Here is a 27928-nt window from a genome sequence, read left to right as displayed (position 1 = left end):
GCTGAGCCAGCATTTTCGGTCTTTTTTGTTATGTTTCTCCCAAACAAGTCCCTGATGCTCAGTGCTTGGAGGGAAGGTGAATCAGTGAAGTCCTCAGGAGAGCTATAAATGAAAACCAAATCCACCCCCCGCAGGGGAATCATGCATAGGACAGCAGCTAAGGACACGAGGCCTGGAGAAGAAGATCAAAATCGCCTCTGAGCATCACCCGTGCAGGGGTGAAGGCTGTGGGCAGCTCGTACTTCCTCAGGCACACCCACTGACGTGACATAGCATGATAAATCATGCCTGTAAAGAGCAGGAGGGGCAGGGAGAGCAGTTCTTATGCCCACTTTTGCCTTTCCTTGCGTATGACTGCGCAGGGAGCAACGGGCACTTTCTGCTGATGTCTCCCTGGGCAGAAGAAACTTAAGCTGAACCTGCCTGCAGGAAGAAATCCATCCTTATGGCTTAGGGTGTGCACCACATTTCTACTAGCTCAGCGTCCCAACTTAATTTTGCAAATATGCCCCTATCTTAGAGAAGTTAACAAGCACAGGAGCGGAGAAGAAATCCGCTTACTTACCCCAGCCAGCAATACAGCATTTTAGGATGTACTTTGGGACATAAACATTGAAAACTTTGACAAGAGCCAGGTAAAAGTGAACAGACTCCAGGCACATCCACGTGAAAGCTGCAAGCAAGAAGTAGTGAAGGAGCACAGCCACAGTGATACAGAGACCCGGCTGGTTGAACGAGGACAGCCAGGAGTTGATGAGAAAGACTATGTTGAGCATCAGCAGCGCGGCACAAAGATTGAGCAGGATTTTTGAAGGATCGTCTCTCCGCAGCTTTCTAAAAAGAAGGGGAAAGTCCATAAGGTTATCGTTGCATGAGTTATACTGGGTACATTCATGAATGCAAAGTAGCACAGATGTGTATTCAGCGTATTATAAATTGGCTTTCTGTCGTGTAAGTTGTGTCTATCTTAGTGTTTTACATCAAATCACTGGTGCGTTTTTGAAGCAGATCTCCCAGCCTGAAAAAGCAGAGCTTCTATATACATGGAGACCTCCTAGGTTTTCCACACTTGGTGGAGGAGAGACAGACTTAACATCAGCTTTTTACTACTGCATCAAATATTGTGATTGCAATATTACTGGATTATGAAAGCACCCACCGTTACCTGAGCCTAGTGCCCTGTCATGCCAGGAGCTACTGGCACATCCAGTATAAAATGAAACCTATCCAAAAGGACAAAACACAAGAAAGACCAAGAGCAAGAGAAGAGAAAAGTTTCCCTATTTTACTGTTGATGTCATCCAATGTACAGTCTACATACAGGGAATATTCCAGATTGCTGATATCATCCAATGTGTAGTCTATATCCAGGGAATATTCCAGATTCTTGACATGATATCTTACCCATGTCCATGGGTAAATTTATAAAATGACAGAAATTTAGGAACATAGAAGTTGCTGAACAGTTCAGACTAGTGCTTGTATTGAAGCATGAGTATTTGAATCCCTCTTATTTCACCACAGTCACAGGTCAAAATAAAGCAATATTTATACTGTCAGCTCCCAGTCTTCCCTCCTATGCATCACAGCATCAAATATTACCAAACATTCTGATAGTTGCTGCAAATTCATTATTGCTAAAGTATTAAAAGCGATATAAGTAAAAGGATCAGACTTACTCAAGGGCTAGGTACGTCACCAGTGTTATACCCAAAAAAAGGGCAGAAGCACCACATCCTGCATAGCTTATCAGCGTTAATATATGATCATGTGTGATATGTATCTCTGTCCGGGACAAGTCCTATGTTACAAGATAAAGAATTGCGGTTGTTTGCCATAACAGATAAAGAAAATGGCTTTCCACGTGTTCACATTGATAAAGTAATAGATTTCTGTTCTGCTTACTGCTACTTTTGGAGGGTTTCCATTAATATTTTTATGTGTTTCGTATTGTATAGTCCTACAGAATATCCAAACTAGTAAAAATACGCAGTATTTAAAGTATCCAGTAATAAGTTGTGAAGCTAGAAAAGCTGTACGTTGGAAACCACGAATTCAACAAGGACCTTGCCAAAATTATTCCACTGGGAGCTCGCTTTGTAGGAGAAACTCTACCTTGTTTCAATGGCAGCTGCCATGCTTGGGAACTGCACAAACCTGCTAAATGCCTGGGAGCGTGGGAGGATCCTCCAGGTCCAGAAAGCATCCCTCTGCAACAGTCAGCTGGGAAGCTGGGCCCCGCTTCTCCACAGCTGCTGGCAGGACTACTGTTGAGATGATTTTGTTGTTCCCTGCCACAGTTTCTCTTCTATTTGGTGAAACTTCAAACCTCGGACTAGTAACCTACACCTCTACAATCGGCGGTGCTGTTAAATACTTGTAACTGTGCTGGTTACCAAAGGGGCAGTGCAGAAGAGGTATGATCTTACAGTCGGACTGAATTCTCTTTGCTTGAATGGGAACTTCAGCAAGTTGTCTGAAATCTGTAACATCTACATTCCTTCTGTAGAAGTCCCATTTTTAGTACAGGGAGGGCCTCCGTGGCTCTCTTGGAGCAGGGTAATGCTGACCTCTAGGGGAAGCTGGGCTAGCAGCCGAGGGCAAAGGGATGCCCTTACCCGCCGTGGAGGTTGTATCCTCCTGGGATTAGACAACGTGAATCTACTCGGTTTGCTTGGAACTTGCCTAACGCTTTGCATTTGTTGCAGCCCGTTCTCAGGCACTCATCATTTTTTGACATTCAGCTTGCAGAGGCAGTTTTCTCTGTATTACAGAGAAGTAAGAGATGACAGTTAACGACATCTCCCATATTTATATTAAACTTCCCTTTCTGATGGAGCATAGGTAAAACTTGCCGAAAGATGTGATGTCATTAGTTGCCACTGGCAAGTAATAAATTTAACACAGCATTTCCAATGCAGCAAATAACACATTAATGTTACATTGCAAAGAAGTACAAACTACATCTGTAAAATGAATTTGCCTTGAAGCGAGTGACATTTAGAGGACTTTATACCATAAAAATTATTATAACTGTTTTGTTTGTTATTACTGATTTTGGCAAAATTGCAGATATCTAACAGGTTGTATAGATATGAATCTCCCACCTCTCCCCAAAACTAGCGATGACTTTGTTTAGTGCCACGGGACTTTTTTGGAGATGATTCATGGAGTACTTACCAGTAGGACTCCAAAATGGGTAAGATGGTTACAAAAACAGATTGTGTAATTCATATCTGTATATTCCATTTCACACCCCGATGTATTCCAACCACCCAGTCCATCTGTGTAATAGAGAAAAAGGGATTTTTAAGCAGTTAGTCATGCTCAGTCATTTATAGCTCTGCAGCACGCAGAATGTGTGAATATGAGCTCAAGTTAGTACAGATTGCAGGGTCATTTAGCAGCACACAAGTGAGATTTCACACAGGAACACATCTTATGTAGTTGCCTGAGAACCTCAAAACTTGGATGAAAGCCTTTGGTGGAATGAAGAAATATTTAAAGTCATTTACATGCCTGCACACAGAGAAAGCAGGAAGGTAAGGAAAAGTGTGCTGGGCTACATTATGCTGCAGGGTGGGAAACACAGAAGGCAAGAAATATTTACAGGGCAGAGGATTTGTTTAGGCAGAGTGTAGCACTGAAAGAGCCAGATCTTCCCTGGTAAGATTAAAATTATGACCCTGTTTATGTGGCGTGTATGATATATTCAGAAGCTAAGCTTCTGATTTTAAAAAAATACATATTCTAACACCAATAATTGCAGAAAAAAACCCTCTCCCACGTGTTCTGAGTTAACCCAATACACACCTCTCTTTCTGTGTCTGTTGACTATCTGAGCCGTATTCAAGACTTGACCACAGCAAAGCCCCCACTGACTTCCCTGAAGTAACTGTGAGAAGTTTGACGTTTCGTTGCATTTCTGCTTTTTTCTTAGACTAAGTCTTCTTATTCACGTAGACGCCCCATTGTACAATGCCAGACACGCGTCCCCTAGTAGTAACACTGATTACTGAGGTATCAATGTCGATGGAAACCAGCAACACACACTCAACAGGACAGCCTCAAACTTCCAAGCTGCAATGTCAAGGAGCCAGAGGCTCTGTGAGGCTGGTGACAGAGCAAGCGTGGCAGCTCTGTAAATAACACTTACTGTTCTTCTGAAAGTCCCAAAAGACACAGTGCACTGCTGCATTACCCTGAAAGCAGAGAAAAAGGAGGCTGTGGCATTTATTCAGTACGTCTGTACACCGCCTGCACTTGCAGACGGTGCATCTTGCCTGTAAGCAGGGTTTATAACTAAGGCAGTTTGATTTGATTTCCTCTCTACTGCTCGACAAGAAAGCCCACTGATCTCTGCGATTATTTGCATGGTGGTGCTGCATAGGGTCTGTAGGTCACTGGAGATGCCAGCAGTTTGGGGGCAGTTGGACACTTGGTCATTGGGAACCAGCCAGGATATTTGCCATCTCATCCATGGCACTGAAAACCAGCAGAGGGTCCCAATTTTCGCCTTCCCCCTTACCAAGGGAAGTCCTGGGAGCCAGTGATTTTCCCAGTTTTACCAGTCTTTCTGTATCTTGTAGTCTTTTAAGGACAGCAGAAAATCTGACAAGTTGTCCAGCTTAGACTGATTCCTATGTCTAATCTCATTGGCTTCATGCGGTATTTGAGATGTCATACCAAATTACTGGTGAAATCCAAAAGTTGTGACTAAGACCTAGAATAACAACCTGAGATTTTATACAATAAAAACGCCCCAAACAATTCTCTACACAATAAAACCTTTATTTTAGAATTTCAGTGTTTCCTCTCTCTCTCTGAAACCAGGCAGGGAAGACACCTAAGAGAAGATAAAAGCTTGCCTGCATATTGCAAACAGCTGAACAGACTTAAATGGGTATTCAATGCAATGTTTTCTCTTGGGGACATTCTAGTTTATTACTCATAATGCTGCAGCAAACTTTCCCAAGGCACAGATTCATTTTCTTTTATTATTAATAAAGTTTAATAAAGCATAGAGTTTACAGGAAGCCACCCTAACAGATAAGCTGTTAAGAGATGTGATCTGTAGACTGTCAAATATAATTAGGCAGAGAGCCAAAGATGTAGGTTAGGATGGTATCTCATTAAATATTTAATTAGGTTACTTTTATAAGGTCAAGGGAAAAAAAAATCTGAGAGGTGCCAGATGGCCTGGTGGAGTAAAAATGACGGAAGAGAGGGGGTATCTAGATGAAATTTCTGGGTATATATTATTTGCTAGAACTGAATGGAAAGAGCATATTGCCATAAAAGCAGCGTTTTCAAGCTCTCATTAACTTGAACTTTAATCAAATTCATCTTATTGAATAATTTTGTTCTGCCCTGAGTTTGCAATATATTTGTGTGGAGGCTGGACCATGAGCATTGGCAACACAAAAATGCTAAGGTGGAAATCAGTCAACAAGTTTAACCCATGCCCATTTTAAAAATAGTTTAAGATAGATTTTAGTTTTAAGCATCATTTTTTAAACAAAACAAAACAAACTAATTTTGAAAACACCTATGCAATGTTTTGATTTTTTTTTAAATTTACCTCTTTTTGTGACTAAAACAATTTGCTGAATTTGGAGCCACTACAAATCATTTCAGGCAAATCCAAAACTTGCCATTTTTTAGCAAATAAACTATTCCCTGAAAAAAAATGTCCAGATCAAAACAAGGAAACAACGACAACGTCCCTTGCTGCTAAGCGTGGATTTAGAGTGGAGACACAAGCTTTACTAACCTGCAGGAATTAAACACCGAGATCTGTGTGGTCTGTCAATGTTTTGGTTGATATATCACAGAGAGGTCAGGCAGGAAAATGTTTTAAGCTTATTTGTCCTGTTGCCAGTTTATTGTAAGGCTAAGTGAAATAGACTCTGCTTCAACACGCCTCTGATGAAATGAATGCATCCTACCGTATTTTCGTCTATGTGCTGAAGAGTAATAGTCACAGGCTCATTAAGGTTCTGAATTGACGTGTTTTCAATGCTGGCACTCACAACGTAAGTATTCAACCTCTCCTTCGTTAAACTGTCATCCTGCAGTGGAAAAATACACGCATGCAAAAAAAAAATCCAAGCTCTTCCCTGCTTCCATTTTTGTAGACTGTACTTCTTGGAAATGGTGATCAGCTAAACACCATGCCTGATGTAATTTAGCTACTCGCTGCTTCATTAGAAAATGTAGTTAGTTGCAAATTCAGGGACAGTCTCCACATCAGCTGAAGCAGAACAGAGTTTCAGATGCATCAGCTGGATTGAGAAAGCGGCGTAATCATTTCAGTATATCAAAACATCCAGTTGTACATCATTAAGCTCATTAGACAGTAGACACAATTGTCAATGCTTCTTCTGTGTGAAAAGCATTGCTCAGCACACTGTACGCTCCAATCATACCAAAAGAAATGGCTCCCTTCTTAATTACACTCACCCACCCCGCCGAGTTAAGAAAACACAGCAAATACTAGAGTAGTCCTAAAAGCTGCATATCAGTGCTGCTATTATCTTAATGGAAATATAAATCTTGAAATTATTCACATGATGTTTGACATGTACTATGCATGTTCCTTAAGCAAGAGCTTACTATCAGAGGAAGATTAGGGTATGTTCCTTTCCTACAGAAGAGCAGAATTGGAATAACATCATCTACAGAAAATGAACAAAAAATCTAAGTTCTACAGCCACGTCTTGGAGCATCATTGCTACAGCGGAAGTTTCGCTGCCTGGGTACATTTTCCCTGCACATTTCTTAGTGCTCCATCAGTCTGATGCTAAATGTGCCCAGAACAGATGACACTACTGGGACTTTTCTTTTGTACACACTAAGAACAGCTGAACCGGTTACTGCCACGTTAGCGTTTGTGAGGAGTCGTAGTTACCACAAAGAGTGAAGTAGCGCCAAAAAACTTAAACTGGATCTTCGAATGCTTGTCTGGGTCCGAGTGCTCCATCCCTAGGAATTTCTTCAGTGATTTTGGCAAAAACACCGAGGCCAAGGCCTTTTTGAAAGGATTTTCTTGAACATTGATCTGCAGGAGGGAGATGACATGCTCAGAGCTGCCTTCCTCAGGTCAAATACACAACGGTACAAAATAGCAGCAGGATTGTCTGGTTTAATCAGTGGTCCCTGAGGCGATACTTTGCTCTCACCTTGAGATCCACCCCTCTGTCGTAGTAGGTAACGCCAAAGGCCAGTCCTCCAAATACGCTGGGATCTGGACGCATCACCCACAAAGCCAAGGAAGTGGTTATGACCGACGTATTTCTTTCTGTGTAAGTCACCTTATAGCCAATCTCCTCAGTTGTCTTCAGGATACTTTACCGAGAGCAACAGCAAGGGAAAAAAAAAAAAAGATACATCTCTTGAAATGTTCTCCTGGCTTTATAATATGCAGTCAGGACACAATCAGCTAAAAGCTGCTCTGATTTGTGATCACAAGGAGCAATCGCTAGAGCAGAATGGGTCCATTTTGGGGTAGATGGCATTTTGTCTGGCACAGGGTCAGGTGATGGCAAGCAATTGAGTTAGCATGTTTGAGTAAGCCAAAACTCTGGCAGGTGGAAGATACCCGCCTGCAAGGGCAACATGAGGTGGTTCTGGGAAGACCCAGGTCAAAATTCACACCCAGTCAAATACTCCGTTTCATCTGGAAGGCAGTAACTTGTAAAACCTGCTAATTTGATTTTTGCAATCGTCTAATTGTACCCTCAGGTAAAATATCAGAGCCAGAATAATTTAGCCTGCAAGGGACTTCTGGAGGTCTGTCATTCAATTCCCCATCTCCCCCAGGCAGTGTATACTTTAAAGGTAGGTCAGCTTGCTTAGGGTCTTGTCCAGTAAAGCTCTGAATATCTCTGAGGATGAGATTTCACAGGCTTTCTGGTCCCTGCTCTCAGTGGGTATTTTTTTCCAAGTAGAAAGAAGAGGCTGGAATCCAAAGGAAGCAGCAAATTAGGGTTGTTTAATGCAGATGGGTATTAAGAGTCAGAGAAGCTCCATGTCTCGTTTGGTCTCCCTTAAGGCTATTCAGCAGTATGCAAGAAGGGATAATACTCTGTTGAAAACCTGTATGACAGCTGGCCCTGACAGACTAAAGGAAAACCTTCCTGTCCTTCTTTGCCTGGTGTTATCTTCATGCATCGTCGGTCCCAGACACACAAGGACCCCCATGGGATCCTTTCAGCCACAGCTGCCCTAGAGCTGCAAAGTCTGGAGTTCAACTTCCTCAGAATATCTGGGATCCAAAATGTCTACTGAGGCCTGAAAGAAGGAGCAGAATAGCTCTTGTGAGGATATCATGCTAGCACTTGTCAGGTCTCATCACAGTGGTTGTGCTCTCTTGAGGTCTGATTTATGGAAAAATTAAACTACCTGAGATTCTCCTGTCCACAAAAATTGTAAAGACATTGTTATTACAACTTGTACATACCAAGTCTATCTGCGTTAAGGATCAGGAATCCAGGGCCTATTAGAATATCATCCTTGTCCCCCAAACCTTACATTTCATGGGAGGAGAATTTGAAGTAATGGGTATTTCACTTAAAAAACCCCACAGTGTATTTGAGAAGGCAGAGGTGTTGAGTGCTGGCAGCTATCACAGCCCCCACTCCACACACTGCAGTGCAGGAGACTTTGAAGAGAGAGCATGCAGCCAAAGGGATCACGATGCTACTCAATGCTTTCTCTCCGACAGATTTTCTAAGCTATTTTTGGCTACTCCTCCTTGCAGACTCCTCAGTTTGAAAAGGCAATGCATAGTTGTCCAGTACAGACAACTGGGCTGTTGCGTAGTCATTTTTATTGCTTTTAATGTTTCTTATTTTAATATTTCTTGTATTTCTTATTAAAATACTGTTTTACATTAAGCGAAACAGAAAATTGCAGATACGCACAGTCTTTAAAATGAGAGATGCTGAAAGACTTTTTAATGTGATGAACACCGCATCTCTTACGCTGTTGGTTAGCGTTGGATTGGTCAGTGCAAATCTTTCCTGTTTGGAGCCCGAGGCTGTGCAGTGAGAAGTGGGTAAGGTGTCTTGCCCAAATCAGAAATGGGTCAACTCTGTGCACTTGCATTTGCCTTTGTAAAGGCTGGCAGTGGTTTTCTAAACAGTGCTCTGCTCAGCAAGAGAAGCCAGACATTTTGAAAACAGGTAGTTAGTTACCTTTAAGATCTCAAAGGAGAGAGATGTTTTGAAAGTTATCTAGCAACCTTGATTTTAGCACGTGTGAGAATCACATAATGGACGTAGGATCCTAAATGTAGATTTTGAAGTCTAACATTGAATAGCTATGCTGGAAAAATCTTTATCAGCACAGGTACAGCACTCCAGTCTGGTGTGCTGGTGGACCAGATACGTGTCTCCAGGCTGACCTGCCGACAGACCTCACTGCTGAGCTGTAAAGATCACCTCTGAGATGAGATGGCAGCTGGGCAGTCTCCTTGATCTGAGATGCCCGTAGAGAACAACTCTGTGATGGTGACTTCTGCAGAACTGGTTCTGGTAAAAGCACCTTTGACCACACAATAACCAATCTCTGCTGCTAAGAACCACAAACATGTTTAACGTCCAAGTACAGAAATTGCTAACTCTTGTGGTGATATTTTAATAGACTGGACGAATTACTCCGTGGTGCCATTTTAGCTTAGGAAGCCACTCCTGGGCAAGTTATCTTACTTACCTATTGGTCATTTTTCTAATGTTCTGGTCTTCTACTTTTTTCAGCAAAATATAGTTTAGTATAGACAATGTAGTCTCTGCAAGTGTCATGCTCATATCTGCAAGCCTTATGATATCAGAAATTTTACTTGCAATGATTTCTAATTCTTCCATATGCAGTGTTGCATCTGGCAAGAGGTATAAAATATGCTGTACAACATCTTGTGCATTCTCTGAAAAAAAAGAAAGTACAGATGATTTATGTGGCACAGCTATATGTCTAGCTACATAGCTACATGTCTCTATGTTAAAGCAAGGAGTTAGTCTGCTTCCCCTTTCTTTCCATATGGTCATAATGCTTCTGATCTATTACAAAAATTACGTCCTAAGAATAAGTCAATAAGCCCTCAACGTGTCAATGAAACTGGCAAAAACTTCAAAGTAAAATCTGGATATCTCAAGTTGTATTTTAAAGGAAGAAAACAATGTGCTTTTCATAAGAATATTATCAGCTGCTTTTGGATTATAAAGATAATCTGTAAATAATATTTAGTTTTAACTTTGGTCACATTTACAAGCATTTGTGAGTTGAAAATTACACAAGATCTGCCCTTCTCCCCAAATGCTACTTAACTGGTATAGCAGCAAAAGCAAATTCTGAATGGTATAGTTTGAAAAGTTGTATTTGCCATTCATCATCTCATCATCCTTCTGTAATTTTTTTATAGAAGCAGAGTTTTACACCCTGGGAGTCAGACAGACTGTATGCAACTGCAGATATCTTTCAATGATCTATTATTTGATGCCACTGCTGAGTAGGTGGATAAGCTATAGTATTGTTTTTATTCACCATTCAAACAATTTGTACTGTTTGGCATAGCTTAAAAAAGATATAATCAGGTGGTAAAAGTCACCTTATAGCTTACATGAATTACAGCACAAACTTTTCAAATCCATACACTGATTTGTGCTTCTTTGTATGAGATGTTATGAACTACTTCGATGTGGTAACAGAGAGAGTATAGACAGGCAAAACCTGTCACATTATTCATTGGTTATTTACTTAGTTCTAAATCTAAATGTAGGGTTTGAGACAAGTCTTCAAAGTGGTAGCTAGAGAATTTTGAAGCACCTGCAAAATTAATCTACATTAAAAACACTTTAAGATGACCAGGTGAGTAGGATGCGCATAGAACAACCTTATCGCTTCAGTTCTTCAGATGTCCAACAGAAGCATGATCTGAGTATAACTATTTTTACTTTGATTCACTGTGTCACTGAAGTATCTGGTGCATTACCTTCTGTTATTGTGATATCATGGAGGTCTAAAATATTATTTGGAAGTTCTTCTAGTAATTTACATTCAGTCATATTTGGTTTCTTCCAGAAAGCTTGCTCAAGTTCAATATTAATTGCACTGAAAAATGAAAACAGTGTACATTGTTACAAGAAAAAAAAATAATAATTGATGTTCCTCATATTTCCCATTTAAGGAGCTAAGAATGTAATTAATTAGCCCAATTTTGAAAGCTGACTTGCAAGTCAGCTCTGACTTAGCACTCATTTAGCAGAGTGGGAGCAGAGCCCAAATGCCAGAGCAATTGGAAATGCATCCGGAGGTATTGGAGGGCAGAGAGCCACGAATGGATGGCACAAAATGCTCCAGTGCATCTGTTGCCCCTCCCTGCTCAAGCAGAAAGTCAGCTTCCTACTATGCTGGCTTGCACTTGCTGCAGGTGATGGAAATGATGCAACACTCCCTTTCCCTGCAGCCCGTGCTGGACTGGCCCAGTCCATCTTCCTTGCATCTTCCTTTGCATCTTCCTTGGCATGGCACTGCTGTGTGCCATGACGGGCTAGCGTCTGGTTTCCCATCACGCAAAGCCTGGCGCTCCCCCCTGTTTCCCATGCAAGAAGCAAAATGAGATGATCTCATCACTCACCAACTCCTGCGAGCAGACTGCAGAGGGTTTTTCCTGCAGCTGACCTCTGCTTTGGTAGCTGGACTTGTCAGCGGCCAGGAATAATTCCCCTTGTAGGTTGTGTGTGAAAAGCTTTCTGGACAATCCATTAGTGCTGAAGAAGAAATACATAAAAGCTCTTTAAAAAGATTTAATAGTCAAAAAGAAGACCGCCCTGACACCCAGAGACCCCGCTGTTCTCTGGACCTCCTTTCCTGATGGGACTGAGCTGTAATCTGCAGACTGGATAGGAGGATACAAGTTTATTGGCTGCAAGAAAACATTTTGCTTAAATATTTCACCTGTTCTTCTATGACCTTCTTCTCTGTTGTTTGACAAGGTCAGTTCTCAGGTAAAGCGTTAGTTTCCCAGCATCACAAACCGTATTTAATGACAGTTCATCCTACAGGCTTCTCTAATCTATCTGAAGGTGCTTTCACACTGCCCCTCATTACCCCATCAATGTCTTTCCTCCAGGCTTGTAGTTTTATTGTCTGCAGCTGATCTTTTGTAAGTCTTTGGTATAAAATGTGGTTTTGAATTTCAGGTACAGTCTGTTAGCTCTTATCTCTGGCTTACTTCTGTATTTTAAGGAGTGACAGAGATTGTTACCAAACCAACAAAGAGATTATTTGCAATTTGAGACTTGATCCAATACGCACGGCCGTTAAGAGAATGCCTGCAATAGATTTGGTTTCGGTGTTTGGCTCCGGTCTCCCTCAATAGCCAGGCTCTGGGGCACTGGCTGTGAGCAAGAGCTCCTGGGTTTGCAGCTGCATCGGCCTGACCTTCCCTTCATTGCAAAGGTGCTCAGACCTGCCTTGGCACCAGGATTCAAATTTTAGCTTACCTCCGTTTGTCTGGAACCCAAGTTTTTGATCTTGCTGTCATTGTATGGTGTTCTACAGCTTGTGAATCAGATGAATCCGGCTATTTGTAAGGATGTTTTCTAGTCTAACCTCTCCACAAAATTTAAATTTGATAAAACACTTGTAGCCAGAATTACAAAGCATGTGATTTGCAATGAGGTTTTAATGAAGTATTACCTATTGGCTTGACAGCCACATCTTCAGGTTTCACATATAAGGATAATGGTCCCTCCTCGTAAGCGTTATTCAACAACTGTTTGATCTTGAGACTCAGCACTTCTTGTATTTCAAGTGATGTGGCCTTTATAATGGCCTTAGAGACATAGCTACAAATATAATACACAAACAAGGCTGCCATATTAGTAACATTTCACAACTGCAAGTGGCTACAAAACTAAGGAGTAACCCAGAAAATTACATTGAATTGGATAATTGATGTACGTATTTTGTTCACCACAAGTGCAGTCCTATGGTAAATGTCACCAAATGCCACTTCTTCCGTACACTAGTACCTTATCCCTGGAAATGCTTTCTAAATTACAAATTATTTGAAATAGAGGTACAAGAATGTATTTATAGTTTCATGGTAAATACCTCAAAAGGTTTCCTAATAATATTATCTTGGCAAAGAAACATCTCTGTCACAAGTAAGCATTTTTCAACCACGTTTTAAAGTTTGGAGTGAGCGATTCATAAAATGATGAGATGCTTGAGTACCCTTGTGTCCAAACAGAAGTGGCAGACTCCAAGGCTCCCTGGAAAACTGAGATTTAACTAAGCGCTTTCAGTATCTCCACTGGATTCCAGCTTTTTCTCCTCAAAACAGCTATTCTTCTGGATAACTATGTTGGCTGACTTTAGGAGGTTTGGAAAGACTATCTCTCGTTGAGTGGCTTCAGACATGACAGAAAGAAGCAAGAAGCCAGCTCTCAGTTATGGGTGGATCACCTCAATGGACTTCTAATTTAACTGAGGGCTAACAAGTGAGATTTCCTTAGGACTGGGATGTTTCAAGTGTTTCCAACTCAGTCCTGTCTCTACACAGTTGTTCCCCACTCAGCACGGCCTTTGTAAACCATTTGCAACCCCTTGAAGGTGATGGGAACCCAGCTCCCCTTCCTCTTCTGGCCTGTCAGAAGGCAATTGGGATTTCCTGCAGAAGAGGTGCAGGATTCATCCTGGCATCCTTCTTGGGCACAGTCCACTCACTGTTCTGGCCCCAGTGAAGGATACTGCTCACAGCCAGCTCTTATAGTGCAGCACAAACCTCCCGGCTTGCCATGGAAGCACTTTGAGCCTCCCAAGATACGGAGTATGAGAGGGAAGCCTCGGATGCTCAAATACATTTCCCCAAGTCAAGCATTACTGTGGTTCTGACTCCACATGTGCTTTTCTGTCTTATACAACTAAAGGTTCTGAAACTAAAACAGCCGAGGAGGGGTATAATTCCTCCTCACCCTAAAAATGAAATGAATATGAACTACGGAAACCCAGTTCATAACCGTGGGTCTTACCTTTGTGACATCTGCTTTACCTTCATCTTCAGTTCGCATAGAAGGACACAAAAAGTTAAAAGCTGGTTAGAATCAACTGGCGCAAGTTGGATTTCAAGGAAAGCAAACAGCAGAAAGTCAGTGTGCTCATTAGCATAGAGCCTATTGCTTTAAATGTTATTAGGACCTGACTGTCCAGAGTAGCCTTTGTTTCACAGGACTTCTAGAGGTACCTCACAGTAAACCAGAACCTCATAGTGCATTGATGCTGCCTCATGCAGACAGCAGAGCAGATCTATATCTAACGCTGTTCAATGAGTGCGCTCACCAGAAGGCTATTGCAAAGTAGACTGCTTGCAAATAGTGCTGGGCACATCCAGCGTTCCTTTGTCTGCACAGAACATATCGCTATCTATTGAGACACAGTGGCTCTCCAGCCCAACTATCTACATGGGGTACATCTACCAGATTGAAGGTCAATATTTAATAATTTCAAAAAATCACAATAGTATCAGCATTTAGACCATGCAACTACTATATCCTCTGTGCAGAGATAAGAAAAAGTAAGTTTCTAAATCAGAAAATAACAAATTACATACATGAGCCCTCTTAGAGACACTGCTTTGTGGATAATTACCCCTGCAAGCAAAAGAGAACAGAATAATTATTTCATAGTAAGTATATAACATGCCCCATTCTGCAGTCACCTAAAAAAAATATCTTGTGACCACCATGAGCCAGACCTTGCGGCAGAGAAGTCATCTTGAATTCAGCATAGGCGTGTCTACATAAATCGCCAAGCCCAGGTCCTGTAACAGATATGCACCCTGACAAAAAACGCTTCCTCCAGAATGGGACCCACCCTTCTCTTACGGTTTTCCGAATTGGATTCACCCCATGTAAACAGTGCAGTCTGTTACTGTATTGTCATTTGTAAAGCCAGCAGTAACTGTGGAAGTCAGAGAAGAAAGTAGGAAGTCGAAATATGCATAAAATGATAAAACTCCATGTCTGTACAAGTGATACTTTTATGAGTTGCTAAATATCCCTCTCAGCTGCTCACAGTTCGGATACAAATACAGCTGGATTGGGCTAAAAGGTATGAAACAGAGAGGTCTTGTGCAACAAACCATTGTTTCTGAGCAGGGTTTTGGACCTATAATATCCTTTCATTAGACACTGCCACGCAAGAGCCCGTGTGTACCTGCTTACACAAACTAGACAGCCCTCAGGGGTCTGTGACCCTCACTCTGCCGGTGGATGTGACCCCTAAACTCCTTCGCACTCACACGCAAGCGCTGAAACAGGGCTTCAGCAGTACGAACGTGAACGAACCCTGCAGATACCAGCGCTTCCCATCTCCTGCAAGTGCCGATTTCTGTACTTTTTGAATTGCCAGGACAGCATACCAGATACATCAGCCCACCTGACTCATTGCTCACACATTGCTGCAGAGGCAGCAAAGGTTTCATCTTCATCATGAACCAATACACATGGCCAAAGATGAGGTCTCGGTTTGGCAGCAGCTACTTGCCTTGCATTAGGGAGGATATATATCTTCAGGTGAATGAGCCCAGTAAACAAAATGGAGGTGTTCCACATGATCACGTTGTACAGATCTGGGGGTTTGGTTTACACCCTTGTCACGGGACTGGTCAGTTGTGAAATGGGTATTTGGAACCTGGCTGCAATTTCACTCAAAGGACAGAGGTCAAGGTGACACCACGATACAGCCAGAGGCTTACCTGACTTTAAAGTTTGTCATAACAAATTCTTCTCCAGTAAATATGATGCTAAACTGGAAAGAAAACAATAATATTTTTATTAACTTGATTTATCGATACTTTACCTAGACCTGCTTGTAAATTTAGAATTGTCATCAAAATTCTAAATCCTGAAGAAAATGGCTAAAATTTTTTGCAAAATATCAACACTTTTCCCTTCCTTCAGAATTTAATTTTATGCTGTTAAAAATGCGTTGGATAACATGATTCTGAAACGCCACAATATTGTTACATGGATACTTATTTCTGTGTTGTCCCATCAGTTTGCATTCTGTACCAGCTGTCCTCATCATCTGATACTTGCTAGAAATACATGAGAATGAGAAAAGAAAGCTACTCACCCAGTTTCCAAGAAGCTTCCGTGCATCATAGTAATCGGGAGCTCTCTCAGTTTTGTAGAAAAGAGAAAAGTTCATGTCAACGTTAAAGAAGCTGACTGTAAGAAGAGAACATAAGCGAGATGCATCCTGTGGTTTGCACAGAAGGTGCCTGCACCCCTTCCCATCTCCCGGCCCCTCCATGGAACCACGGTCGTGTTTCCCATTCCCACAGTCACTGAGGCTCTTTGGGAAATCCCAGACTCCAAGTGTCCAAGTCTAGATTACTGCTGCATTGCTAGAAATTTTATTAAAGACCCTAAGGGCCCAAACACACGGTCAAGTTATCACAGCTTAGCAAACAAGTTGTGGTTCATACTTGTGGGTGCAGTAACTTGGCTTTTACTGCCTTCTAAGAATGCATAGCAAGAGATAGGAGGATCTGCTGACATACAACACCTTGCTAAGCAGCAATAGCTTAAACATGTGACTGAGTCTTAAATTGTCATGTGTATGGTGTCAGTCAGTATTCAGTGATGATCATGTCAGCATTTAAAACGGCCTCATTTAGCACTTACGTGGAATGGTACCATTGGTACTACTGGTCGGAGGTAACGGGGGCAGCGTAGGAGCCCTTGTTGACGACGCTTCACTCGAGTTTGCTGAAAAGAACATTAAAAGGCCTAAGAATCCACAGTGGCAAAAGTGTAAGGAAGAGCCTGGTCGAGGTGAGAGAGAGGTACGAGTCCTTCGGCAAAGGTCATCGTAACAAAGAGCTGCTGTTGTTCCACAGACGTCTGCAGGGTGAAGGCAAAGGGGAAAAATACACCTGCGCGTGGGGTTTTTTTTTTATTTCTCCAGAGATAACTACAGCATAACAAGGGAGAAAACAGGATTTGCGAGTTTAGATCACAAGGAAGATCAGAATTCATGCAACATCATCTTTTTTCATTGCTTGTGTTGAAGAGCAGTTATCTCTCTGTTCTCTTCTTGCTCGTGTAACCTGTGCCAGCCTTCAGAAAAAGGCATTTGTCAAACACTGAATGCTAACGGGTTAACATGCAGTAATGCAGGTGAGATGAACATTGATATTCATGGTCTCTGGTTTAATGATAACCTGGCATAAGGATTCCCGTTATAAATGCTGGCCATCCTGCCTGTTGTTTTCAAAGTACAGAATTCCGAGAATTCATTCGTAGCTAATTTTCCTTGAAGTGAATCACCTTGTCAAACCAGATCCAGCTTTTGCATTTCACATGCAATCTGCCACATCACCAGGCAGACAGGGACAAAACGGGTGATGTTTGTCACATGTACTACGGAAAATTGCAGTGAACCGAATCACCATATAACATTACAGGCCTTGGTGATGAAAGAAAAGCAGGATCACAACATTTTGCTCTAGAGGTACCGTTTCCTTGCTATGCTGGTAATTTTTTCTTCACTCACATGACTGTCAGAGACTTGACATTCTAGCTCTGACTAAGAGAAATAAACTTAATGTATGAATACAAAGCCAAATGTCTATGAATAAGGAGTGTGGTCGGAAATAAGTAAGATAAGGCCATGCTTCATAAAACATTGTTTTCTCTACTGTAGTTCAAGGTAAGGGGAATCACCCATGCTTAAAATATAACAGCCCATCTCTGACCCATTCAAATCAATGGCAATGCATCCATGGACACTAACAGAAACAGGGGCTGTTAACAACTTGAAGCCTCGTCTTTTTATCCTAAATAGCTTAAAATTATTTTGTGAAATTGAAAGGACAGCTGAAGTCAAAAGCCCCTCCTGAACAGGCACGCTACGGCACACAAGCTTCTGCTTCCTAGACAAACAAGCAGTTTTACCCTTTGCATTGAGCCACAGGCTGTGCACTCAGCACAAAGTCAAACTGGAGCAATTGCTGAGTTCCAGCTTCATGAACAAGAGGACAGTAAAGCTATCGGAAGTCCAGCTCTGCAGTTGTCTCTCCAAGCTTGGCTCTTGCAGACTAAGCTCAGACCCTTCAGTCTTCAGCTCAGACCTCCAGCCTCCAAATGCTCCTCAGAGGTGCCAGCCGGTGTTTTGGTGTCATCTCATGATCTAGGAAACAGCGGTTTCAGCCGCCGTAGCACATCAGCAGAGGCCGCACGCTCAGAGCTGGCGGAGAGCTGAGCCAGGAGGCTCCTCCACGCCCGGAGGCAGCGTGGGGATGGGGAGCAGGAAAGATGCACAAAGCTGTTCCAAAGATCAAACTGTCCAGCAACTTGCTTTTGCAGAGCAGTGCTCTTTGTAGCACAGTCCCTCCTGCTCCCAGGGTATACAGAAAGCTGTAAGAATAGCAAGCCTGCTTTTCCCGTGATGCTTGATAAATCTTGGATTTTCATTTGGACATCTCTCCTCTTTACTCAGGCCTTTTGATTCTGAGATAGTACTAAACTGTTGGAAAAAAGAGGACCTATTTACTCTGCCTTACTCTTCGACTAAAACGCTAGCAAGTCCAGGAGCAAGCTGCCACATTGCCATTTCAAGTCCGTTGCCTGCAGCAGGTCAGAAACATGACCTGACATAATGGGTATTTGCTGATTCTTTATTTGGCAAAGATCCGCAGGCTTAGACCATCTAGCTGCAAGACAGGCCTAGATATTCAATGCACAGGCCTACCAACAGCCACTAACACTGTTTGACATACACATGAATATGCAGAAAACAAGAAGCCAGAAGTATCTACTAAATTAAAAGCAAAACCCTAGAGACAAAGGAAAACAACTCCTCTAAAGAAAACAGAAGGACCTGAAACTAAGGGGATGTGCTTTTTCCTCCAGCACCCGTGCACACCAAGCCCTCCCCCCCCTCACAACACATACTACCATGAGAATACAAAGAGCAAAACCCGGAGTACCTGACCCCCAGTGCTACAGAGAGGCCGATATTCCAGCACCCCCAGCGACTTTAATCCCACAGACTAAACTCCTAGTGGAAACCTCTATGACTTCCTGGGGTGTGAAGCCGCAGAGATGGCTTCTGTGAGCCCCAGCGTGATGCTACAAATAATTAGTCCCTGGTTTCAAGCTGATAGCAAATGAGTGCCTTGTTATAAGCTTTTTTTAAGAACTGCTGTCATAGAGGAAGTGGGATGAGAACGCAGAAGGGCCAGTGCTGTGCAGACGTGCCTTATCACTGGAATAAATTCTTTTTTCTTTCCTTACAGAAATACAGACATGATATTAGGCTATGATTTATCAAGCCATAAACCAAACTGTTTGTACACCTAGGGTTTAACTTGTCCTCCTGACTGTTACCGTGCTGCAGATCCCTCCAGATAGGAGGAATCTGCATATAGCTGGGTGATTACAGGCTCTGCTCTGTTCCTGTTGTTATCAGTGTAATGTTTCAAAAACCATTGCCTCAGGGGTGATATCACCCAGTGTCAGCCAGGATGAATCAGAAAAATCTGCTAGGGGAAAAAAAAAAAAAAATAGAGAAATGGCCAAACAAAACCCAAACCCATTCTAATCAGCGATGTAACTCACAATGCCTTTTTCATCTCCCGACAAATGAAGCATAATTACAACTTCACAGATTCTAATTTATTTCTTTCTCTTTCTCTTTCTCATTATCACCTGAGGGAAAAAAAAATCTGTTTATTCGCACATGTCAAGGATCATTACCAGCAGGCAGGTGTGGGACTAGCCACCTGCATCCTGTAACTTCATTTGCTTTAATTAACATGCATGTAATTCCATTCACGAAATGAGGGCTAAGGCGTGATGACAGATGAGATCTGAAGCTAGAAAAATACTGTACCGCTGACATTTTTAAAGTCCTAGTCATGGATTTTGATTTGATAATTTAATAAATGGTTTATTTGGCATGCTGTAAATATGTATGGTTTCCAATAGAAGAGCAGCAAAAATTAGACCAACCAATAAGAGAACTGTAATAAATATATTTCTATATTATTAGCAGTCATTTTCAGATATTGTATATTCATCCCTCTCCCAGATTATTTAAAATTAAGAAGAAAATCAGAAATCAGTGTGTGGGTGAGGTAGGGGGAGGAAGAGATGAAGACTGTGAGTCAGTGAGAGGATGAGAACACACACTTCTACGCTTTTAGCAAAGGCCCAGCTGAGCTGGAAAAGTAAAGGATCATCTTCAAGAAGTCTGGGAGAAAAACAAAGGCAGACCAGTAACTTTACTTCTGCTACCAAGCAAAGCCAGTGCAATTGCTATGATAACTGTATCACCTATGAAAAGTCAACACACCTTCTTAAGGCTGCTTCCTGCTACATTCATATGAGAAGCTTCACTCACTTTGCCTAAACGAGCCCTGGCTTTCCAAAAGTAATGTAGGATTTCCAAAACAAAGCAGGTTGCCCAACTCCCCAGCACAGCCGCATAAAATGTCTACTGTCAAGGTGAACCAAGCAACGCACAGGTCTATAAACAACATATATAAACACGAGAAGCAAAGCTTGCAGCTAGTAATTGTCATAGGGCATAAGTAACAATTCGAGTCATGACATTAGCATTGAAATGGCACTTCCCCATGGCATTTCAACACATAGCAACACTTTGGCAAAACTATTTCTTACACGCATGCTCCAGATGTTCTCGCGTAGACTCAATATATAGGACCCCATATGGACAATGGATATGAACTACAGCCAAGTGCAGCTTCCCCTATCTGACAGACAGGACATAAATCTCGGTATGTATTTATGCCACTCACTGTTATCCCTACCTAGTGTATTGTCGGTATGTCTCTGTGTAATAGCTAGCTCATGAATTTCAGTTAATTAAAGTACGGAGTATATTTATAGTGGAAGCAAAGGTCTTGCCAAGATCTGACACATGACAGATGCTCAAACATTATTAAGTTTTATGAACATCTCTATCACAACAGTCACCTTAGTTATTGCTCTTGGGAAAATGTCAGACTCCAGTAACCCTTCTCCCAGCGTGGAACACAATGCGGATCCAGTGGTTCAGGGCACCATAGGCAAGAGTAGCCTGGGTGCCCGTTGCTGTAGTTCATCACTTGTGAGACACGCTGCTGTTTCTCCTTGCTCATAACCTTTGAATACGTGGGCCAACATTTTCCAGACTGAATGTCCAATTCAGGCTGCACTGGAGGATCTTAACTAAATCACCTGGTTCTTGGGGAGTGCTTTAGAGGGAAAAAATGCTTTGACCATTGAAAGCCTCTCTCTAACATGCTTTGTCTCACTAAAAAGCTGCTCAAATTCATCCAGGTTATTGTTTTTGAAAAATCAAAGTCCAAGAACACTGAGCGGAGGCTTTGATTTTAGGTGCTAAACTTTTCATCAGCAAACATGACTAAGCTTCTCACAACTCCTTGCCAAGCCAAGCACACACCTTTCCCACAGAGCGAATGGGCCCAAGGGCAAAGGTGTTAATTGGAAAAGGGAAACTGAGCCTTCCTCCTCCCTCCTCATCAGATCATGTCCCCCACAGTCAGGGACACAAGTGGCAAAATAGCTCCGGCAACAGGCCGTGCAGAAAGAGGACTGCCGGGATAAAGGCAGTGGGGCAGGGAGCCAAGAGGCAGATGGGAAGGTTGTAATTTAGAGCAATTGTTATTAGTGCCTGCGTTCTTTGGTGCAGAGCCAGGGGGTGTGCAATGAGGGAGGTGGGGGAAATCCCTGTGAGCACAGGTTTCAGCAGCAGTCGGTGATTTCCTGATGCTCTTCTCATTGCCTTGGGCCCTGGTTCGATGAAACCTGGAGCAGGAGACGGGAAAGTGCAGTGGGAACTGCGGTGAAGTCAGCGGGTGCTGCACTTGACAGAGACCTGCTGTCTGATGGGACGCTCCTTGAATTCTCAAACTGGACACCAACAATGACCGATTACTTTGTACTGTGCCTCTGCTTTCCCTGTGAAGCCATCAGCTTTCAGACGATTAGTAAAGATGCATTCACTATTATTGTGGAGCACCTAAATACCATGGCATGTCATTAGTTTTACGTAAATTAGTCAGCCAATCAGTCAATTAGTCAATCTTGGACCTCTGTTTTAATACTGTGTAGTTTAAATACCAGGTACTACATACAGACATCAGGACTGAATGATGAGATAACCCAAAACACTGCTAAGAGTGCTTTTCCAAGAAGCAACATCCATCTAGGGCACACAGCAGACAGGAGTCTTGTGGGAAAGTGATTACTATCATCTAACTAATGGCTCTAGTTAAATAGTGTTAAACATACTGGAAGAAAATTTCTGTGTCCAACCTACCTCGCTCAGTGCCAGGCCAGTTGAGTAGCAGGTTGGTGCCCCAGCAGAAGGATGAACCACTAGAAGGTTCATCTAAAAGATGCCACCTGCCAGCAGCCTCCAGGGGATTTCAGTGGCAGAGCCTGTCCCTGCCAGCTTTCCCTCATCCACATCCTCTGTATCTGCTTCAAGAAGAGCCTGTGTGGGGTGAGTAGGCAATGTCGTATGCATGGCTACAGCTCTGTCCACTCCTGGTCTCCATCACAGCAGCAGTGACTCGGAGGCTATTAGACAATCCCTGTTGTCCTGAGCAGTGGAGGGTTCCCTACTCTCTGTGTGTGATCCCCAGTAACACACAGACCCCAAGAAGAGAAAATATTGCAGAGACTCACCACAGTGCAGGTGACGGTCCGCAACGGGAAGGATGCTGCTGAAGTTCCAGTACTCTTCCTTCCAGCTGACAGTATTGCCCATGGCACAGTCCAGCAGCTCTTCCTGACCCATCACACGGTCCCACATTTGGAAGTAGTACAAGCTGCCAATGAAGCCGTTGCTTACCCGCACAATAAAGCCATCCTTTCTTTTGTGCAGATGACCCAGCACCAGGCTACCGTTGGGTTTCAGGCACTCAGTGCTGCCAATGATTTCAGTATGCACGAGATTACCGTTGCAGTAGACCTCCAGCAGTTGTTTCCTGTTGTCCCACAAGCAGCACACACTATACCACACAAAAAGGGCCTGATCGATGTCAATGTCTCGTCTGGTGCCAAAAAGATACAGTCTCAACTGCTTGTTTTCTCCAGAGAGTCCAAGCTCTATGTCATTTATGTTAGTGGAGGTGTTGTTAGCGTCATAGGAAAATGCTGCCCAAGAGCTGACATTGGCAGTCCGGTTTAGGTCAATGCACACCGTGAACTGACATAGCTGAGGGATGCTGAAGTTGACCAGAGACACGTACTTATCATTTCTTCCCAGTAAATCCAGTCTTTCTCCATGCAGATAACGTGTTTCTGCAAGCAAACGGCATTAGGAAAGAGGGTAAAGAAGGGAAATAAAGTGTCACTTCCAAAGAAAAAGCTGCAATATGACCTCATTCGGGTATTTCCCTGAATGATCATTAAAAGTTAGAAGTTTCTTCTATTTCTAGTTTCTGCTGCCTTTGAAATTTAATTCTGACACCACCCACACTACCAGTAAAGAGAAGATGAGTTTAATTCTGCAAAGGAAAAGTTGAAGTCCTCAAGACATACCAAATAGGAATCAATACAGAATTCAGGTCTAGGGTCTGCATGGTCCAGTATCAGTACGGGTGTCCAGTGCAAAGGTCTTGGTTCAGCACACTCTGGGTAAAGAGCTGTTTGCAGGTTTGGCTCCCAGGTGACATATCACACCCCCAACCTTCAGTTTTTAGGTCAAGGTTTCTGCTAAAAATAAAAATCATAAGGACTGTCCTTTTCTCAGGCTCCAGAGAATTTGTTTGGGCATCTTTTTTCTTCATTACTTGGAATTATCTCATTATATCTTTACAACCTACTCAGAAAGGTTTTGCTGACAGACACAACCTTCCTGAATAATACTAACCGCAGACCTACACAGGTGGTGAGTAACTTGCCCCCATGTGGCCCCAGCTCTGACTGCAGAGTAGCAGAGTAGTACCTGCAATGGCTCTAACCCATGGCTCTAAGCTGCAATGGCTCAGCCAACCTTCGTCCCTGGAGCAGTTTGGCAGGGGCACCAGCAAGCTGTGGAGGGTCCTTCACTCTGCTTATCTGGGTTTTGCACTCCACCTTAAGTGTCTGTTGTACATCTGGACAGGAGGCAGCCCAGTGCAATGCTAAGACACATATCTCCATTCTGGCTCCTGGATTTGCCGTGGTCTCCTACTCAGCGAGTCCCACTGCAGTCGCAGCCGGCCACGACAAAGTCCCTTCCCCAGGCATGAATCTCCGTGAACATGCACAAAGCCACAGAGCAGCACCGGTCCACAGGCAACACATTTAGACAGCAGCACGCAGTCACCGAAGGCAGGAGCCAATCTTTCCACCAGCTCTATCTGCCACCAACAAAGTGTTGGGGGTGAGGTGGCCCCACATGCCCCATCAGAGCGGTAATTAATTAGGCTCAAATTGTAACCCAGGCCCCTCCTGTACAGGTGATCTGCATCTTCAACTTGCCATTGCGCTCACGTGTTTACATGTGCTTCACTAATTCAGGATATATTTCTTCTAGATAAGAATTGCCATTATGTTGAGCCTTTTATAAGCACATCTAGGGGCTGTTTTTACAACATTTTCCTCAAATGAATTTAAAATTTTTCAAACCTGATTGCCGGCCATGCAAATCAGGTATTATAAATCCCCCAAATCTAACCTGACCAATAAATCTCCAGTGACTATTTGCACTTATAAAGGTTATACACGTCGTGGACTGCAAAAGTAGCTGGCACTTCTCCCCATCTGCTTCACATGCCTCAAATTGGACGCAAATAGGAAAAAGATCCATCTGCAGAGTCTAATTCTCCGTAGGTGATGGGAAGTGGTGCATTGCTGTCCCAGCGTAACCTTGTGCACTCGAAGCATAACGAAAACATTTCTATTATACGTAACAACACTCTGCTGTCTTTCATGTCTGTCTCAGCTCTAAAATCAGCTCCACTGAGCACCTCAGTGTGTCGTGGAGCATGCACCCACCTCCTGGTCTAGCTTCCACCACTGCAGCTCCGCTAAGACGGTGGTCTGCACCCAAGATAATTATTTTGCCCTTGAGTGGGAGTACATAGGACTCAAAACAGCAGCGTATAACATCCATTCGGTGGAGGCCCCTGGGTGGGATGGGAGTTTAGCACCTCTCCACCGACACGCCAGCCTCTGCCTTAGGGGGAGCAAGCCCTTGCACCCAAGCCCAGAAATCACACGGCCAGTGCTGGGACTGCAGGAGAAGATGTGTGGTGGAACTTTAGGGGATGCAGAGAGGTGGGTGTAGCTACTCAATTACAGCTCAAGAAGTGAGTAATTCATTACAGCACAAAAAAATGCAACAGCCATCTTCAGCCATACTTTCCAGCAGCTGCAGGGCCCAAAAGGGTAAGAAGCCAGTTCCCATGGCTTTCTGCAAGAGGTGGGAATCCCTGTGGGATGTACGACTGGCAGAACTGGCACCCATTCCACGGGTGACCAGAGCACCATTGCACCCCAGCAGAGACATGCTGAGAAATAACCCTTTCAGGGGTCAGGCCTTCCAGTGTCTTATAGCAGACAGATTAGGAGCCTCTGGCCAAAGCTGAGAGAAAGTGGGTAAATTTGGCAAGACCTAGACATTAATTCAGTCTTTTTATTATGGAGGCTTTACTTGGAAAGAGCTCATTTTTTCCTCGACGGCACTGTGTGCTGGAAGTGACCCCAGCGCTACAAGGCACATTTTAGAAGCATGAATTATCTCTGTGCCCTGCATTGTTCTTGAGGAGAATTCTAAGAAAGAAATACAAAAACCAACATAGAACTGATTATTGTTTTGCTGGGATTTATGGTGGAGCAAAAAGGTGTTGAGTGTGTTCATGAAGCACAGCTTACGGTGTTTGACTCTGCCTGAATTATTACTGGGGGATTTGGTTCTGCCAGTAGCTTCGTGCTTTTCCCAGAACACCACAAAGTGAGTAAATGCACAGCTCTTATTTTACAGTGACTAAAGTAAAACTAGAAAAAACCATACAGAAATGCAGGAAGACACCCAGTGAAAGAAACAAGTGAATAAGGACAAAACCAAGAGGCTTTTCACCTCCAAACGTGGACAACAGCTGTGATGCAACCAAAACCTGACATTTCACTCCTTGCCGTATTTTCTCATTTGTACTGACTCATCTGTGGCCCAGTCTGAACCAGCATCCCAGGAGAGGGTGTGCATCATGCCCAGACCTGTAGGTCTGCAGGCCAACGTATGCTCAGGAATAGACAAGGACCCCAGTACCAGTTGCAGTGAGAAGGGAGAGGTCCAGAGCAAGAATAACTGCTGCACTGGGGCAGAACAAGATGAAAGTGGGCTCCTATGTAGATATACTGTGTATGCACAGACCAGGAAACCAGCAGACATCCCCTGGGCTGGGGGATGCCCAGAGTCCACTGGCAGCACCATCCCTGTGGTTAATCCTGAGGGGAATTACTGTACCTGCCAGGAGGAAAAGACTAGCAGCAACCATCAAGATGCAAAGACCCTTGTCAGAAGAGTGCTGTCCAGGGCCACACGTGAACCTCTTCATTCTTTAGGCATGTTCTGAAAGAAAGATGTTGGTGAGCACCCCCTTACCACACACTTGGCTGAGAAATTCAAACTGCTCCTGCAATTTGCTGAAATAGCATTCGCAGCACAGGAGCCCAGAAGCATTCACTCCCCGTGACCGAGCTGAGTCACTAGATCAGTAGTCTCTGTAAAGGTCACAGCTATACAAACCCTCTGGTTTCTGCTGGTTTCTAAAAGAGATGAGGTTTACACAATTACACTGTGCATGTTTTGTCCATCTGTCACAACTCTGCAAACCTGTTAGCAACTTTCAACCTGCTTTGACAAAAGGAATCCATGTCTGAAGTGGTGAAGTTCCTACAAATGTGGGGAAAACAAGAAGAGAAAGCCCTACCAGTGAGGTTAGCTGGATGTGCTGACCCACAGTTATACCCCACAGACTCTCGTGGGATGGGAGACCACAGGGCAGCAGACAGGGCAAGAGGCACACGGAGAAGCAGGGCACAAGGCTGCTCATGGACAGCACAGTCAAAAAAGTATTTGTTCTCACCGCTGGGCTTTGTCTACAAACAAACTTTCATCAGTTTTATTAAGCCCTGGGAACATTCTCGTAACTGGGGAAGGGCTAGTTCTGGGCTATAAGCGTACACTGAACACTTAAAGCAAAATCCAAATATGCCACTCTAAATTGGAAGGAGTTTGTCCTATTTTGTGATTCAGTTTGACTAAAGTTGCTTCAAAGATGACTGTAGTTAAACCAGAGCAACTGAGCAGACAGACAGCTCAGTGCCCACGAGCCCCGGACTTACTCCTAGTGCTCCCCTGTGGTGCTCTGCTTTCTCTACTCACTTCATTGGGCATCAAAGGCAAGGGCTTATTCTTGGTTTAGGACCACACTGGATTCAGCTACTAATGAGGTCTATAAAATGGCTGTAAGGAACGGGCTAGATCCTCAGACTGTCTAAGTTGGCCAAGCTCCATTCAGTGGAGTCACCTGGCTTCACATTAGACGCAGCCCTCACCTGGGGCTCCCCACTAAGGGTTACCACACTCTGACCACCGGCAAAATGGAAATTGTCCCTCTGTGTCCAGACATGTAAAATAAACATTAGAAAATTATAAAAAACTGAGCTAATAACAACTCTCTCCATTTCCTTTTAAAACTGCACTTTACAAAACTTACAAAGTTAGGAAATGTCATCCAGTTTTCTGCTTACTGCTGTGACAACAAATTTCTTCTCCCAGCCTTCTCCTTTATTACTCCAGCAATTATTTGCTGACTTTTGCAGTAACATTTAAGGAATAAATCATTATGCTCCCAGCCTATAGTACCTAAACAGGACTTCTTACTTATTTC

The 27928-nt window shown here is 43.2% G+C and overlaps 1 protein-coding gene across 1 annotated transcript in view; it reads right to left on the bottom strand.

Annotated features, from left to right (window-relative positions):
- The window catches only part of ADGRG4 (adhesion G protein-coupled receptor G4), a 32351-nt gene extending 5174 nt beyond the window's left edge, over nt 1-27177 (bottom strand). Inside the window, exons 1-22 of the mRNA XM_075512892.1 lie at nt 27122-27177; nt 26869-26928; nt 26188-26257; nt 25029-25073; nt 24223-24391; nt 22731-23348; nt 16695-16778; nt 16141-16235; nt 15761-15813; nt 14615-14654; nt 14037-14062; nt 12700-12848; nt 11636-11768; nt 10991-11109; nt 9715-9925; nt 7182-7347; nt 6911-7060; nt 5949-6071; nt 4157-4202; nt 3181-3284; nt 1680-1801; nt 566-834 (exon numbers count right to left, since the gene is read on the bottom strand). Of these exons, the coding sequence (XP_075369007.1) occupies nt 566-834; nt 1680-1801; nt 3181-3284; nt 4157-4202; nt 5949-6071; nt 6911-7060; nt 7182-7347; nt 9715-9925; nt 10991-11109; nt 11636-11768; nt 12700-12848; nt 14037-14062; nt 14615-14654; nt 15761-15813; nt 16141-16235; nt 16695-16778; nt 22731-23348; nt 24223-24391; nt 25029-25073; nt 26188-26257; nt 26869-26928; nt 27122-27177 (2908 nt within the window). The remainder of the gene's footprint in view (nt 1-565; nt 835-1679; nt 1802-3180; nt 3285-4156; nt 4203-5948; nt 6072-6910; nt 7061-7181; nt 7348-9714; nt 9926-10990; nt 11110-11635; nt 11769-12699; nt 12849-14036; nt 14063-14614; nt 14655-15760; nt 15814-16140; nt 16236-16694; nt 16779-22730; nt 23349-24222; nt 24392-25028; nt 25074-26187; nt 26258-26868; nt 26929-27121) is intronic.
- Between the last annotated feature and the right edge of the window lie 751 nt (nt 27178-27928).

This window comes from Mycteria americana, chromosome 10 (genome assembly GCF_035582795.1).
Source record: "Mycteria americana isolate JAX WOST 10 ecotype Jacksonville Zoo and Gardens chromosome 10, USCA_MyAme_1.0, whole genome shotgun sequence".
Lineage (NCBI taxonomy): Eukaryota > Metazoa > Chordata > Aves > Ciconiiformes > Ciconiidae > Mycteria > Mycteria americana.
Note: the sequence above shows the minus strand (reverse complement) of the source record. Positions and strands in the feature narration are given on the sequence as shown.